Source organism: Gekko japonicus, unplaced genomic scaffold (genome assembly GCF_001447785.1).
Source record: "Gekko japonicus isolate JY-2015 unplaced genomic scaffold, Gekko_japonicus_V1.1 scaffold1597, whole genome shotgun sequence".
NCBI lineage: Eukaryota > Metazoa > Chordata > Lepidosauria > Squamata > Gekkonidae > Gekko > Gekko japonicus.
The window spans coordinates 189,396-207,637 of record NW_015169222.1 but is presented as its reverse complement, the minus strand read 5'-3'; the positions used below and the strand labels follow the sequence as shown (position 1 = coordinate 207,637).

The window sequence follows — 18,242 nt, the reverse complement described above, 5'->3', positions numbered from 1 at the left end:
CCAGGGCCAGGGCTTTCTCGACCCTGGCCCCCACCTGGTGGAATGCTCTACTGGAAGACATCCATGCCCTTTGGAAGATATTGTCTTTCTACAGGGCATGCAATGCAGAGATGTTCCACCGGGTCTTCGGTTGAGGACAGCAACGGGGCATTCTTTGGCACTTTTGTATAATTCCCCATCCCCTATAATAACCCCTCCCCCGAGGGAGGCTGGGGAGCTAGAATTCTTTCTACTATCTTATATATTGTATGTATACTGTTTTTATTGGTTTGTCTTGACTGAGTTTTTAATTGAGACTTGTATACTACTGGTAGGGAATGGCAGCCTAGTAAATCTAATAAATAAACTACTGAACAAAGGCATAGATAAATGTGACAAGATTCTTACTTTCAAAGACATGGATCCTTCATAATAAGTGATTAGAACATTACCCTTAATAGTGCCACCTAGACTTAAGGCCCCAACTTCACATGGCTGAGAAAATACTATCCCATCCATCACAGACACAACAGTTCCCTCAGCAGCAGCCAAGTTACCTGCTATTATCTATCTCACCCAGATTCAGTTTCAGCTTGTCTAACCTGCATGATGTTATGAAGTTGTCCTGATGCAGAGCCATAAGACACGTGGAAGCTCTAAATCATGTCAAATTTAACAGGCCCCATAGCATCCCCCCTCCAATAATTTAGAACTTTGACTGTAGCTTACTTGGTTGTGCATAAATTCAGCTGTGCTAGGATGTGATACACCACATAACACTCCATTCTTTCCCTTATGGCACAAAGCTGTATTTTGTTCTAAGCATTCAAATGCTGGTGAGACCAGACAACAATCCTGGCCATTTAAGAGAAAAGTACAAGAACAAGGCCCTCAGATGAGTAGATAAATTATCCTAAAATCATTACTGTATTAGATCCTCCTGGCATTAGGTACATGGTTTTGCAATGAACTGAAGATGGTACCTTTTCAGAAGACTTGCAAACTTAGTTACTTGCAATTGATATGGAAAAAATAGCTTAATATAAAATTTGCTCTGACATACCATCTGCTCATTACCCACGATTCTCAGTGGTGATATAGGAAATTAAGCAGTACCCAGTATTTTCCAGCCTCGTTTGTATGCATAGGCTGATTAGGCCAGGAGACAGTGTTACAACAATCGCTTCTACCCTGTTGTGTTTGTTAATATGTACTTTGATTGGCCTTATTTAAACCAGGGTTGAAGTCTAGAGATTTGAAAGATGCGGAAAGACAGCAGTTTCTGTCCTGCTCAGCTTGTGACTTCTTCCCCTCAAGACTTCAGGAATCAACAGGAGGGCGGAGCTACGCGACGCATGGCAGACGTATGAAAGAAGAGCTCCATAAGGTGCTCTTGCACCTTAAATCAACCTGAGACCACCTTTACAAACCTTGATGCCGAAAAAAGGTTTGCGCAGGCATACAGGAGCCGCAGCAGTGAAGACTTGGCGTGCAAATCGAACAGTGAAGGCGTTTTTTTCGCCTAACGCTCCTCTGAAGACTCCAGACTCGGCCCCGATGATTGAAGACAAAATGGCGCCGGATAAATCTACAGCTGATTTAAATCCTGCCTCCCCGAATACAGAAGGTACTCAAATTACAAAAAGTGATCTTCAGGATCTAAGAACTGAACTGCTTAAAGATATGGCGAATTTAGTTGCTGATTTTTTGAAACCTATGCAAGTATCACTTTCTGAATTAGTTAAAGAAGTTAAAGAAGCTTCTAAGATGGTGGAACAAGCTTCCGAGATGGCGCTTTCACTACAGGGAGGGGTAAGGTCATTGCAATCATCCGAACAACTTACCTTAAATTGTATAGCTATTTTGGAAAATAAATGGAGAAATTACAACCTTAAATTCCGTGGGATTGAAGAAGGGGCTGAAGAGGGCAAAGAGTAGTTTTTATCTCAACGTGGTTGGCTACAACTTTAGAAATGGAAGGAGGAACTGCACCAGCTATTGCCAGAGCACAATGATTGGGTTCCCTCGCTACAGCAAGGAGAAATAGACCTAGAGATGTCCTTGTGCAATTTTTTTATCAGAGAACCAGGGATAAAATACTAAAGGAAGCTAGAACAAGAGGCTCTCTGTTATTTAAAGATCAAAAGATAACAGTACTTATAGATCTATCTCCAGAAGCTCTAGAAAAAAGGAAAAAATTGCGACCAATAACTCTTAAATTACATGAAGCCAAGTTAAGATTTCGTTGGACTCCTACTTCAGACATTCAAGTTTATTAAAATGGCCTGCAATACCACACTTCAGATCCACTTACTGGAAAGGCTCTTCTAAATGCATTGGGGATAAAACTCACAAGACAAGAAGAAGAGGATATACTAGCAACTTGAATATATCAAAGTTAATGTAGTTTTTGTGGCTTGAATCCTATGAAGTTACTAAAAGATATACAGTTATTGTGTTATATTTTAGAAAAATAAGGAAGATTTTGTTTTAAATCTACAGTGCCAGATTTTAATGCACTAAATAATGCTATATGGAGTATATAAGTGTTATGAAACTGGTTCCTATTGCTTTGCAATTTTATATTATAAAACATAGCTAAAAAAATTCATTTCCAGGTCAAAATAGTACAAAATTAATGCTTAGACTGTAAAACAGTTTATGTGGATTGCGCACTTATGTTGTTGCAGTATTTTATGAGTATAGAGGCTGCATGACAACTAAAGTGAAAAATTCATTTTGATTTTGTTAAAAATACATATTTGATTATAAAATGATTATTGTTTAAGGTATATTATTTAAGAAGTTTTAAAAGCGTAAAGTTATTAGAAGCAAAAGCTTAATGCTTAAATATTAAAGCATGGTAATTAATTTTGGATAATACCAAGTTTAATTATTTCTTCTTTATATACGAGTAACCAAGTGCAATGAGCACAAAGGACTCCAATTTAAACAGAAGTAAAGGTTTTAATATTTTTTATATAGGTGGTAAGAGGGAGGTTAGTAGTTTAAAAACTGTTGGTAAATTTATAAAGAAATCCCCTCCATGAGTGTTTTCTGATTCTAGCTAGGGTGCCTTATGTTGTTACCCTATAAGGCTGAACTTATTTCGTTTAGCCATCTAGATACATACCCTCATAGTTAGGGTGTTTTGTTCATGTTCAATTTATAGTTAGAGTAAGTAGTGAGTGTACTCTACGTTTTTATTGGGTGAGTGTGTGTGTGTGTTTTAAATTTGGATACACGACTGCAATTTAGTTTAGACATCTGTGATTGAAGTGAAAAAGTGAAGTTATAAAGATATAAATATACAAATCTTTTAGTAGTCCTAACAAACATAATAACAATGACACAAAAACTTCAAATGGCAACTTGGAATGCACAAGGTCTTAATAACAAAATTAAACTTAAAAGAGTATCTAATTATTGGGCAAAAGAGCATATAAATATATTGTGTATATAGGAAACCCATTTGAAAAGGACTGATGGTATAGTTTTAAAATCTAAATGGTTCACTCAGCAATTTCATGCAATTGGGACCTCAAAGGCCAGAGGTACAGCCATTTTAATTTCTAAAAATGTCCCTTTTCAGAGCCAGCAAATCAAGGTAGATCCCAAAGGGAGATATATTTTTGTTCAGGGAATGCTAAATGGAGAACTTTTGACGTTGGCATCTATCTATGCTCCTAATATAGATCAAATTTCTTTTATAAATGATACATTACAACTTTTGATGGAATTCAAAAAAGGTGACGTTTTAATTGGGGGAGATTTCAATTTGATAATAAATCCAAATTGGGATAAAACTCATAAATCACACTGTCAGAAGAAAAATTTTCAAAAAACAAAATTCGATGATATTAATTTTTACGATCTAGGTGATGTCTGGAGATTACAAAATCAAGGAGTAAAGCAATACACTTATTTTTCACCAAGACATAATATTTATACAAAAATAGATCTCATTTTGGCTTCTAAAAACTTTATTGATAATATCATTGCTACAGACATAAGCACACGTACAATTTCAGATCATGCATGGGTAGCCTGTACAATTGAAAAACAACAAAATGACGGAAAAGGTCCCAATTGGTGCATGAATAAACTATTGTTGCAAAATGAAGAAATCTGTATAAATATAAAGTCCAAAATTGAAGAATACTTCAAATTTAATTCAGAATGTGAAGCTTCTCAAGTTAATATTTGGAATTTGGAAATTGGAAATTGACTGAGAGGAGCACCAAAATCGGTTTAATGGTGATGTATTTTACTATTTTGTATTGTTTTACCGTTTTATATGGCGATAACGCCCTGTAAGCCGCCCTGAGCCTCCGGGGAGGGTGGGATAGAAATGTGAATAATAAATAATAAATAAATAAATATTTGGGATGCATTCAAGGCAGTTATAAGGGGTCATGTGATTGCAGTGTCATCTTCCATGAAAAAAGAGACAAAAATTAATTTTGGAAATTCAGTCAAATATTAAACAATTGGAACGTAAACATATGAAATATGAGGAAATAATTTTTTTAAAAAAAACTTAATTTAGAGGGGGGAAATTAGATCGCTTGGAAACTTCAAAAGTCCAAAAACAATTATTGTACTTAAAACAAAAATATATACTTAAAACTCCTAAGTCTATAAAAATGCTTACATTTAGAATGACCAGACATCATCTACATTAGTACATGCTATTAAAGACCACTTGAATTCAATTCAGGTATCATCTAAAAATATTAACAAAGGTTTTTTCTGTATTTTACCAATCATTATATACTTCTAGTAACCCCAATGAATCCAACATAACCAATTATTTAGAATCAATAAATTATCAAAACAAATTAAACAAACAAAACAAATTTAATAACACAATATATCAACAAAGATCAGGCTGGTTTGATACCTGGACGCACAATAACGAACAATATATCAATCAATAAATTATCAAAACAAATTAACTGAAGAACATAAACAATATTTAGACCAGCCGATTACTATTAAAGAAATATTTAAACCAGCATATTACTATTAAAGAAATCAATAACGGACAATATATCAATCAATAAATTATCAAAACAAATTAACTGAAGAACATAAACAATATTTAGACCAGTCGATTACTATTAAAGAAATTTCAGATGCTTTATCCAGGATGAAGAACAATAAAACACCAGGGAGAGACGGGAGAGACGGAATCCCAGTAGAACTATATAAAAAATTTAAAGTTGAAACTGAGCAACACTTGTTGAAAACTATGAACTCAATTCTACAATCTGGAACAATACCTAAATTTTGGGCGGAAGTAATAGTAATCCCAAAGCCTGGAAAAGACAAAATTTTACCATCTTCATGTCCTATCTCCATATTAAATCACCATTTTAAATTTCCCCCCACAATATTGGCTACTAGATTGAACAATTTAATAACACAATATATCAACAAAGATCAGGCTGGTTTTATACCTGGACGCACAATAACAGACAATATAAGAAAAACTATCAATATTATTGAATATTGTAAAAACAAAAAGATAAATTCAGCAATTCTTTCGGTAGATGCTGAAAAAGCATTTGACAGAGTAGAACCTAAATATTTAAAAAAACTATTGTCATATATGAATTTTGGCCCATATTTTTTGAACTCCATTAAACTATTTATGAAGACCCTATAGCTCAAATATCAATAAACAATTATAGATCTGATGATATACATTTGAGTAGAGGGATGAGACAGGGCTGTCCACTGTCCCCGATTTTATTTGCTTTATCTTTAGAACCTCTGGCATACGCCATTAGAACTGATCCAGAAGTTTTGGAAATAGAAATAAATGGAGAAAATTGTAAAATGAGCTTATTTGCGGACGATGCCATCTTTTACTTAAAAAATCCCAGAGTCTCTATAATAAACTTAATGAAAAATATAGATAGGTTCAGTTTAATTCCCATTTTTTTGATCAATTACGCTAAATCCGAATTATATCCAATGGTAATTTCCCAAATAGAAAAGGCAGATATGACTTTGGTATACCCGTTTAGATGGGTTACAAAAAGCTGGAGACACCTGGGTATAAATATACCTGTAGATTTGAAAGATCTGGCTTCAAGTAATTATGAACCTTTATCCAATTTATATTAAAAAAACCTTACAAGAATGGCAAAAATTGCATTTCTCCCTTTTAAAAAAGATTTATTTAAATCTATTTTGTTACCTAAGTTTTTTTAATTTCAAAATCTGCCAGTAACTATATCTAATATAGAATTTAAGAGGTGGAAAACTCTCTTTTCTTTTATGGCAACATTGTAATTCCAAACCCCGGATTAAATATACTTTGTTGCATAAACCCAGTAAGCAGGGAGGGTTGGGTTTACCTTCGTTGAATATTTATTTTATAGCAACCCAATTGAAAAATGTGTTATATTACGCTAACCCACATTGTGATAAAACTTGGGTTCGTATTGAAGCAGAATCTTTACATCCTGACATTCTACATGAAGCGATTTGGAATAAGTCGAATGATATAAGAAATATAGGGATAACAAATAAATTTTTAAATTTTACTTTAACCTTATGGGATAAATATAGAAATGTAATAGCTCCGGGTATTTCCCCTTTATCAGCCTTTTTGGGGCAGCAATGGTTTAGGCCAGGTAGAAATAGTAATCAATTTTTAGAGTTCTGGGGAAATGGTGTACATAGATTGATAAAAAATTGGGGTTGCAGACCCAATTGGAACAAAAATTTAAGATTAAGATACAATGGTACCAATATCAGCGGTTAAGACATATGTTTATGGAACTATGTAAAACAAAATTTTTGGATAGACCATTGCCACAGTTTGAAAAATATATATTAAAATCATCGCATACCTTAAGAGGTATTATTTTGCTCATATATAGATTGTTAAATGAAGGGGAATGGAATCAGATATCATCTATTCAAGAGTCATGGAGTAAAGAAAGTGTATAATAACGAAGGAACACTGGAATGATGTCTGGTCCTCCTTTTCTTTCACAACTAATAATTTGGCAATTAGACTACAGTCATTTAAAATTTATTCACGATGGTATTTGACTCCTAATCGTTTATTTTTATGCAAATTTAAATCTAACCCAAACTGTTGGAAGGGTTGTGGACAGAAGGGAAATTTTATGCATTGTTGGTGGAATTGTCCAATTTTTTTAATTATTGGAAGATTATTATACAAGAAATTACCAAAATCACCGGTTATGTTATTCCAAACACTCCAGAATCTGTTCTTCTTAACCATTGGCCAGATTTAAAATTTACAAAACAAACAATTGAAGTGCTCTCATTGTTCCTTTCGGCGGCAAAATCGTTATTAGCCCAAAGATGGAATCAAGATGGAATTCCAACATTGAATAATTGGTATTCTAAAATGTGGGAAGTAGTAGTGGCTGATAAGATAGCCACTCAGTTGTTGGTAGTACAGTCATTGTTAAAAAGAAATAATTTCATGGAAAAATGGTTTGTATTTTTTGATCATATATCTAACCATGCAAGTGGGTTGCCACATATGCCAGAAAAATATAAAAGTATTGCTCTTTATTAAAGTTATGTTATTGTAAGTGGATATATACATTATTGATACTATATATTTAAAAAGACTATTTTGCAGTTGTGTTTCAGTAGTTTGTTAATAGCATGTTATTGTTAAGTGTTATCGTTCTATAAAAATCCATGTACATTTAACAAGGTTTTGTATTAAGAAAATTATATATGTTCTGTTGAAAAAATTGAAAATTTAAGTATTAAAAAAACGACTTCAGGAATCAAGATTAAGCTATAATTTCTTGTATCTGCAGTAGAAAGCCTGTACAACATATCAGAATCATGAACCAGCTAACTGGTGAAAAGGCAGTACTATCTTTGACAGTGGAAAGCCTATCTTCAAAGTCCAAATATGCCAAAGCAATTTCTAACGTGTTTCTGACTTTTATCTTCCCTTTTCTTTCTGTCCAATGAGAAACTACATCAAGCCGTTCTAACTTGCTGATTTTTCCAATTAGCAGGGGCAATTACAATCAGGCTGGCATAACAGATCAGACAAAAGAGCAAGAAGGTCTACTTTAAGATCAAATAATTCAAAACAAACCACAGTTCCCTGCAAAATTTTCTGAGCCTGAAGAACACTGAACAATATGGTTGAAGGCTAAGTAAGTGCCAGAATTTTAACTTAAACTTCTTTCACGTTATTTGCAAAAATTGAATATGCTACACCAACTAGGATCAGGGTCCATTAAATAATTAGCAGTATGGAAGGAGCCTGATCATTTTCAGAATAAATGATGCTTACAGTTCTGTTTAATTAGCTGCACATTTAGATGTTAAATGTCTGCTGAAAGCACAACACATTACAAATTCTGTAAAACATGCATAGTAAAAGCTCTGGAAGCTTTTGTTAGTGGCTGAGAAAATGGATTGCAGACAGAGGAATGAATGGCGGAATGCAATACAGCTATAAAGTTTATCTATACTGCCAGGACCAGTTCTGTGTTCTGTATTAAGGTTTCCCTTAGCGCTTTATCAGTAAAGTTAAGGAGTTCCAAAAAAGTAGGGGGGAAGAAGCTGGTGAGAGGGTGAACTACCACCATGGAAAATGAAAACGTACCATGCTGCAGGTTGTTAGAAATCCTGGTCTCTTTCAGAGTTTTCCTCTCAGACTTTGGTAAATTTTCTGCCCCATTTCCTTATGATTTTTTTCCCTCCAGCAAAATTGAGCAAACACTGCTTGTTAACCAGTCTGTTGGTATATGTGTCATAGTGATTTGAGGGAAGTGAAAAGGTCAATCACAAGTCAGATCAAAAGGACAACGGAAGGTATGCAACAGCTGAAAAGCAATGGGAGCCCTGTATGCTCCTCTCATGAAGATTAGCCTTCTAAGTGTAGAAATGTATCATAGATTTAAAAGCTGTATATGTCTACAGCATGCCCATTCTGTCTTTGAAACCATTTCACACATTCTAAAAAAGAGAATTTTTCAGTATTTCCCAAAATTTCCAATTTTCCTGTCAGAAAAATGAACCCTGAATTTTTCTGTCCCCCCCGCCCCCAGGCCTTCACATCTCTATGTATGCCCAATATTTTCTTGTAAGAATTGCATGTTTTCGTTTACAAAAAATAAGCTTAAATATTAGTTTGCTACTACCAAAAGGTTAGTAGAGCTTTATGCACTAAAAGTCAAGAGGCTGAGCATTTTTCATATTTACAAGTTTATTTCCATTTTGCTGTACAGAAGCAGAAGTGCCACTCACCCTGCCAAAATTCCCATTAGCAACTATTTAAACATGATACACATATATACACATGGGCCATATTTCTTCAGGATTTACATCCACAGTTCAATACTGATCTCAATGCACATCACAGGAACAGATTCCACAGAACAGAGTGCACATAGCTTTGATAAAGTTATATCCTTTATTCTTCCTGTGTGAAATGTTTCCCCTGCCAGGTTCTTTCGCACTGTAGTACAGCCTTGATCATTCCATTTGCCTTCAGAGTAAAAAAAGTGCAGTTCTTCAAAAATTCTCCCTTATCCATATTTTGCTACAGATTCAATTCCCAAAGGTTATATTTTTATTGACAAATTCATTTTAATTACTGCTCCTTTCATTAAGCTGCACAAGGGGCTACTGATTTGTTCACGTGTGCCTGCCTGCACACATGCTTTGATAAAATAACTGTACAGAAAGAACTCAAGCATTCTTTTTGAAGTCTGGCTTACTCAGTAGCATTCAAATTACTTTTGTCAAACAGCAGGAAATTAGAGGGCAAGGATACCAGAGGAGGGAGAGTGGATGCAGGTTAGTGCCAGCCTTTGTGCTACTGTAAAGTTTTGTGGCATGGCATTAGCCCTGCAATCCCATGGACAAATCCTTGTCTCCCGACTGCAGTTACGAAAAGCTCTTTGTTGCCTCTGCATTGCCCTGCAGAAGCCATGTAAATCCCGTGAAGTCCATGAAGCTGAGACTCAGATCACTACAAGCATTTGATTTCTTCTTACTCTGCTTGCTCTAGAAGTGAAAACAGAAGACATGCAGTTTTAGAGTAACATATATATTGGTCATGGAAGCCATATTTGTTAAAGGTATTTCCATAACAGGACCAAGCCCAAGAACAAATATTGCTCCAAAGTGGCACTGAAGCATGTACAATAAACGCACACTTCAGTCTAGTACCAATGCAACTTAATGTAGTTTAGCTACATTACCTCTTTTGCCCTGCAAGTTAAAACTACATGTTGAAAATGCTAGCCATCTAACCTTACAAAGGCAATATATACTACACTGTTCACTCATGCACTTGCTTTGATATTAAAGAGAAACCATCCTGCACCATGGGCTGATGAAAACTGCTGGGCTGCTACAACAAGAATAACACAACCCTATATAAATGGCTGGACACTGTTGTTCTACAAAGAGGCAAAGCCTTTTGGGGAGCAAGGGAAACAGTTACCGGTGTAGCAGTGCTACCCCCATGCAAAGACATAACCTTTTCCTGGTACAAGTTCTTAAAAGCAGCTACTACAGATATAAATGTGGGCAACGTTGTAATTCCAAATGTGGCCTAAGGAATGATAACTTTAATCCTCTAAAGCAGAGCAAAATGAAAGCAAATTATAGCTGAGTACTATACAATATAAGCCCCTTTGTAAGAACCCTGGCCAAATCTATAGGTTGCTATTCAGCAGTCCCAGACAGTTTCCTAGTGCCTGGAATACTTTTCCCTGTGTTTGGGGAAACAAGAAGACTGGACTAAATGAAACTGAGTGACTTATACAATTTTTATTCTTCATCATGGTTAAGTGTCGGTTAACATCTCAACACAAGGTAATACAATAGGGACTAAATATCATTCCCATAAATGACATGGACCATGACTAACTGGGAAAGTAAACACCGCTGAAACAGTAAGGATGCTTTCCAATTCAAATGTCTCTACACTCCATTTTATTTCAGTAGAGACTGTCCCATAGAATACTGTAGGACACCACTACTGTTTAAAGACAAATGTCTCTACACTCCATTTTATTTCAGCAGAGACTGTCCTATAGAATACAGTAGGACACCACTACTGTTTAAAGAACTATAGTACTACGTAGTAGTACTCAGCCCTATAGTACTACGTAGTAACATGCCACAATGAAGATGCTGATACAAGGATTTTACATTTCATATCTGACCAATGAACATTAAATATGTCATGGATTGACTTAAACAAACAAAAACTGTACCTGTTGTAGCAAAAACGAACAGGTCAGTTGGCATGTTAAATATCACACTTGTATTCCAGCCCAAGCTTTTGTGGGCTAAAGCACACTTGTTCAGATGGGAAGGGGTCATGGCTCAGTGGCAGAGCACCGGCTTTGCACGGGAAGGTCCCCGGTTTAATCTCTGGCATCTCCAATGAACAGGATAAGGTTGATGTGAAAGACCTCTGCCTGGGAAGCTGAAGAGCTGCTGCCAGTCAGAGCAGACCACACTGACCTCGATGGAGGAAGCTTCGTGTGTTTCTGTGACCACAAAAGCTTAGACTAAATACAATGTTGTTAGTCTTTAAGGTGCCACACAACTCCTATCTTTTTGTTAGGCTTATGCAAGTTTAATCAGAAGGTTACATCTAATCACTGAATATCAGTGTCCTTCCCTCCACTATAATAGTTACCTTCATCCACAGCAGCTGCCTATTTAGTTTCGAATGAAAGGCTGCCTGTGTTTTTCGAAGCATCACCATCTGGGTTACCTAGCGGTACCTCACATAAATAGACATCAATGGGTCCTTTTGTGCTTCTTAGACGTACTTCTATACAATCCTGCAAGACACAAAGATTTTGTTAACATAAGACAAAGTTTGAAAAAGTTCCTGGTCAATAACTGCTTTTGCTGGAAGGTTGGTTTAAGAAGTGAGAGGTGGATTTAATCGAAGTCCCAGTGTCCTCCCCTCCAGATGGTCTTCTGCCACAGACATCACTCATTCATATCACCTCCTTGCCTCGGTGTGTGTGTGTGTACGTGTGTGTGTGTAGAAAATGGAGGCTCATATATCATCACTTAGGAGCCAAATTTGGCCCCAGGGCTACCAGTTGCTGACCGCTCTTAAACACACTCACTAGAAAATGAAATTTAAGCAGGCAAGTAGTGTCATGGACCCTTTTCATTCAAAATCCTCCTTGAACAGATTTGCATAGTTTACAGCCTAAACAAGGCGGGGTGGGGTTTTTTTGTGCAATTTTTACATTTTACCTTTGTTGAGGACACAATTCTGATATCTAACATAGAACAACAGTAGGATATCGTCTCAACTCAATTACAATAATTTCTCAGTATTTCCATTTCTTTTTTTTACAGGCATACCAAAGCATACCAAATTATGAGCAATTTAGGATAAATACTTTAAAATAACATTTATGACTCTTTCTTAAAGTACACTATATATTGCTTACTTAGTATTATTTTAAACTTTTTGTTTGTTTGTAACATACAGAAAACTATTTAAAATTATTATACATTAGTAGTGACTATAATTTTTCTCTGTCTCTGAGGTTATTTCAGGAAATGCCAACTTTTTGTATCAGGTAATACAGACTTATCAACCTTGATCATTCTGCTGAAATCCTTCAGTTGGTATTTTGTTTACTAGGTTTGTTAACTTTGCCATTACAGCATATTCAGCTAATTTGTCACACCAGGCTTCTTTCGTTGGACAATCTTCTGTCTTCCAAATAGCTGCAAATCGTATTCTTGCCACTGTTAACATATATCTAAATAACTCTTGTGATGTTTTTTCAACATCATCTGGAATCTTCCCAATAACATTATCTCTGAATTAAGTGGGAATCTGATTTTAAAAATTTTCTGAATCTCTGCATTTCCTCATTTTTTTGCAAGACCACCACAGTATTTCCTTATTTTTTTGCAAGACCACCACATATAGTAAAATGTGCCTTTTACTTCCTTACAGTTCCAACAGCTTCTTTTGTAGCTCTTGTCCATTTTGTGGATATCTACTGGAGTAAAATACCACTCAGAAGAACATCTTGTACCAATTTTCTCTTAAAGCCTGACAGGCTGTAGATTTTATACCTTTAGGGCTGCCAAATGCCCCCGGGGGGCGGAATTCCCCCCCGCTTTCGAGCCCCGATTTCCGCTCCCGCGGAATTGGGGCCCGGGGGAAACCCCACCCCCGCATGCGCGTCACCCGGAAGTGACAAAGAGTGTTCCCCTCAAATGGCACGCCATTTGAGGGGAAAACAAAGAGTTTTCCCCTCAAATGGCGTGGCCACGCCCCCAGCTTGCGACGTCACTTCCGGGTGATGCGCGCACGCCTAAGACGCCGGCCGGGAGCCCCCCGCTCCTGGCCAAAAAACATTTGGCAACCCTATATACCTTTCATCCATAAATTTTCCTAGTGTGAAAGGGATCTCTCTTTATTAAAAGGGATTCTGCATCCATTTTGTCATGTGTATTTTAACTTGTTCCGTCTCCATATCATATTGGAGTAATAGTTTATAAAGTCATCCTAACAAATGGTCTTTATTTATGTTGTGTAATAATTTTTTTCAAACTCAGTCAAATCTCTTACTCCTTATTTTTCTGTAAGATCTTTCTTAAGTCTGGAGATTGACTGAAGACAGACTAGCCATTGTATCTTCTTCCCTTCTTCTTGAATCTTTTGCCAGGTTTTGATTTCACCTTTGGCATTTATCATATCTTTGTATGTTAAAAAGTCATTGTTTCTTCTGTCATGTTTATTGTAGTGTGCATGTATTAGTAGTGACACAATAGGAGATATCATGGGGCTGATTCTTTTTCTTAAAGACCCCAAGTTTGGAGTAAACTGTCTCTCATTATATGGTTTATGTCTTGTCCTTTATTTTTCAAAGTTGAATTTTCAATCCAAAGATGGTAATACAGTCTATTCTTAGCCCCGCAGCTTCTAGTTTCATTAGTCTATTGTTCAGATTTTTAATCCATTCTGCAATCCATACTAGTTTGGCTGCATGATGGTATAGCTTGATACTGGGAACTGCCAATCCTCCTTTTTTATCATCCTGCAACACTTTGAATTTAATTCTTCGGTTTTTACCATTCCAAATAAATGCATTTATTTGTTTCTGTCAGTCCATCAAAGATTTCTCTTGTATGGAAATTGGTAAACTCTGTAATAAAAATTCAATTTTAGCAGCACGTTCATTTTTATTGTGGATATTCTTCCCAGCCATTATAATTTTAGTTTAGACCTATGTGGTTTTGTAGTTATTAAACTGTGTACCATTTTGTCCAGACAAATGTATCCTGAGAATGACGCAAACTTCTCAATTTGTTCTATTCCATATGGCAACGAAGTATGGGGGTCCTTGATTGTTAAGACAACATCATATGCATAGATTCTAAGTTTAAATTCTTCTCCATCGGGTCCTTGATTGTTAAGACAACATCATAGATTCTAAGTTTAAATTCTTCTCCACTGGCTCTCCATTCTTCAATATTTGGGTCTTGTCTTATCTTGGAGGCCAATACCTCCATTGCAAGAATAAATAGAAGTTAAGATAGTGGACATCCTTGACATGTGCCTTTTTCTATTTCAAATCTGTCTGTTAATAGTCCATTTATTATCATTTTTGCATGTTTAATGGGGGGGATTCAAAATATCTGTAGAGAAATGCTTACTTCTTTTGGAGTTGGTACCTCCATTTTTGTTTCTTCCGGAGCCTTGATTGCAATAACGATCTGTTCTTGAAATGTCTGAATGCTACGGATATCTTGATAGGTCACATAAGCTAGTGTATACAATAGTAAAGGAATTTCAATAATCACTTTTAGTAGAGACATGATTAATGTGAAGGAAAACAACATGTAATGCAAAAAATCATAACATCTCCTTGTTGCTCAATGAAAGCATGTCAAAATGTTTCTCATTACCAATATGCAACAAAAGAAAAAGGATATCTTGCATTTTCTTTGTCATCTGTTAAATCAAACAATTGATGAGCACAGTCCTTGATTAAATCATCTAGTGCTTCCTCCATTGCTGTTAAGTCAAAGAGTTCATCTTTTAACTTTTGATGCTCAGGTGTCCTTTTAGTAATCTCTCTGATATCTGATCCACTAAGACAAAAGACAAAGATTTTTAGACTTGCAATATTGTAATTTAAAGGGAAAAAGACAGCTACTGCATGAACTTACTGATGACTGAAAGAATTTTTGTAAATCTCAACTGTCAGGTAGTTATGTGTCTGTCAGTCTGAAGAACCTTAGCTTTCAGAGTATGAACCAAGCCTACCATGAATTGCATACCACTAAGCACACTTATTTTAATGTGTTTAGGCACACCTATACCCACACAGAACTCAGCTGTACAAGCTGCACAGTAACACTTACTGTGTTGGATTCCAAAGAAGATTCTTGTATGTGCAACAGTGCTTGTACAAGTAGAAGTACTAAAATTACTCCTTGCTGCCAGGTGCACTGTATTAAAGCAGCTGCATCCACTATCTCTTCCATATGCAAAAAGAAATGAAGTATTTTTTCCAATACATTTCAAAACCAAATTATATAAAATTAAGAAACCCATCTATCGAACACTTTACTTTACTTTTACTTTACATTTCGATTTCTATACCGCCCATGACCCCTAACGGGTCTCAGAGCGGTTTACAGTGCACTACTTATGCAGTAGTTAATTGTCTAACTAGGGCCACAATTTTCCGGGGAAGGGATTACCTAACAGCACCCATGTGGCGTGTTCTCTTTCTCACCCGGCGGGCCTCGGGCGTTGTTCCTGGCGTCCACTTCTCCATAGGCACACTTCATTAAAAATCACGTACACTATTATTTTACTAAAAATAATTTGAAGTGGTACGTGTTGTATCAGCTTCCACAAGTAAAACTGTGCTAAATATATTTTCCTTTTTGTTCATGCATCACTAGATCCAGCCCAATGACACGTAGTCCAAATAAAGCTGCAATCCTACATATGTACCTATACTGAAGAATTTAATGTAATATAGTGTAGCCTCTTTCTAGGTAATGGTATATCGAACTGGGCTACAAGACATTCTGTGTTTAGGAAATGGAACAAAAAACAAACAGCCACTTATACAAAGCTTGTCCCTACTTCCAGCAGAAGAATTACAATCTCTCCACAAAGATAGTTACAGGGATCCTTCCAGCAACCATGTAAAGAAGACCATTATGATTATATCTATGGTATAGATGGTGGGCTGAGTCTGTTCATGACAAACGAGTTTGTGGACGAGAGAGAACAGCATAGGCAACCGGCGGTGGTGGTGGGGGAGACGAGAGTAGGAAAAGGTAGGTAGATGGAAAAGAAGGAGAGGGAAGAGACTGTAGGCATTGTCAGAGTGAGGCAAAGAGGAAAAGAAAGGTGGAGAGAGGGAGTGAATAAATGAGATTCCTCTGTGTGAGCTTCCACTTGTAGCTATTCTAGCAGCACCCTTGTGCTAAAAGTCATGATATGCGTTAGTTACACTAAATTTCAGTTGTTTTTGAGAACTGGATGTGAAAATCAACTTACACCCACTGGATATGGTTCTTGGATCTTTTCTGGATAAGACGTATTCCATCCAGCACGTTTGTGATATCATACACTCTTCGTTTCCGCACCCCCAGCAGCCGTGACACCTCATTTAAATCAAGAACGCCTTCTGGAGCAGTTTTGACAAGATCCATGAACCTCCTGGTCAGTCGAACCAGAGATCCATCATAACGGGGTTTTCTGTCTTTCATAGATTCTGTACAGATTTAAGATGACATTAAGGTTAATCAATGCCAACAGCAGGAGAAATCCTTATCAAGTGATGTTATAATGATGATTGAAGCCTCTTTTCTTTAACATTAGTGACTTCAACAACAGACAAGTTTATATTCTCTTGCCTCTAAATTGCAGGCTCCTTGGAGCAGGAGATTATCTTATTTGGTTATGCTGTGAAGTACCATGTATAATGATGTTTCTTTATAAACAATTTTCATTATGTGCTTATTTATCAGCACAGGCAAATCTGAACAATTGTAACAATATAGTGTAAACTGTATCAACTGAGATTCTCAAACTGCTATTCTTTCCTCAAAATTAAATGAACACCTTTAGTCAAAATATTTTCTTATATTGCTAAGCCTTAACTGATGTTACTTGAAAATGAACCTCTTTGGATCAGAAGTAGTAAATTGATAAGGAATGTACTATGAGGTACAAGTGACATCTCAGATTCCACTTCCAGAGCTTTATGATTGCTACTTGCCATGCAAGCATATTGTATAAGAAAAGAAACCAGTGGGTTAAGGTGAAAAAAAATCCATGGTCACTAATGCTATGCTGTTTTGAGAAGGGGGGGTCTCTCCTCCCCTCCCCCCTCCTTTGTTTGTATGTAAAAACCCAGTTTTTAAGCTCTGGTTAAAAGCCAAACCTCTCATGTATTGCTGCCTTGACGTGGCGAGAGGGCTTGCATGGTTCGATGAGGCTGCAGGCTATGCCGTGGAGGGCCACCCAGGACAGATAGGCCACTCCAGTATCTTTGCCAAGAAAACCCCATGGACAGTAACAAAAGGCTAAAAGATATGATGCCGGAAGATGAGCCCCTGAAGTCGGAAGGTGTCCAATATGCTACTGGGGAAGAGCAGAGGGCAAGTACAAGTAACCCCAGAAAGAGTGAAGCGGCTGGGCCAAAGCCAAAAGGGCACTCAGCTGTGGATGTGTCTGATGGTGAAAGGAAAGTCCAATGCTGCAAAGAACAATACTGCATAAGAACATGGAACGTAAGATCTATGAATCAAGGTAAGTTAGGTGTGGTCAAAAATGAGATGGTAAGACTGAACATCGACATCTTGGGAATCAGTGAACTAAAGTGGACAGGAATGGGCGAATTTAACTCAGAAGACCATTATATCTACTACTGTGGCCAAGAATCCCATAGAAAAAATGGTGTGGCCTTTATAGTCAACAAGAGAGTGAGAAAGGCAGTAATGGGATACAATCTCAAAAATGACAGAATGATCCAGTCTGAATCCAAGGAAAACCATTCAGCATCACAGTAATCCAAGTCTATGCTCCAACCACTGACGCAGAAGAGGCTGAAGTGGACCGGTTCTATGAAGACCTAACAACACCTCCTAGAACTAACACCAAAAAAAGACGCCATAGGGTACTAGAATGCTAAAGTAAGAAGTCAAAAGGTAACTGGAATAACCAATAAGTTAGGCCTTGGAGAACAAAATGAAGCCGG

At 36.6% G+C, this 18,242-nt stretch overlaps 1 protein-coding gene across 2 annotated transcripts in view; it reads right to left on the bottom strand.

Annotated features, from left to right (window-relative positions):
- Window positions 1–9,229: 9,229 nt before the first annotated feature.
- E2F6 (E2F transcription factor 6) overlaps window positions 9,230–18,242 on the bottom strand; it is a 22,653-nt gene continuing 13,640 nt past the window's right edge. Inside the window, exons 3-7 of one of the 2 annotated variants that reach the window (XM_015416409.1) lie at window positions 16,538–16,754; window positions 14,950–15,108; window positions 14,671–14,785; window positions 11,666–11,813; window positions 9,230–10,014 (exon numbers count right to left, since the gene is read on the bottom strand). In XM_015416409.1, the coding sequence (XP_015271895.1) occupies window positions 11,685–11,813; window positions 14,671–14,785; window positions 14,950–15,108; window positions 16,538–16,754 (620 nt within the window). In that variant the 3' untranslated portion in view covers window positions 9,230–10,014; window positions 11,666–11,684. The remainder of the gene's footprint in view (window positions 10,015–11,665; window positions 11,814–14,670; window positions 14,786–14,949; window positions 15,109–16,537; window positions 16,755–18,242) is intronic. The other variant, XM_015416410.1, reaches the window with a different exon arrangement.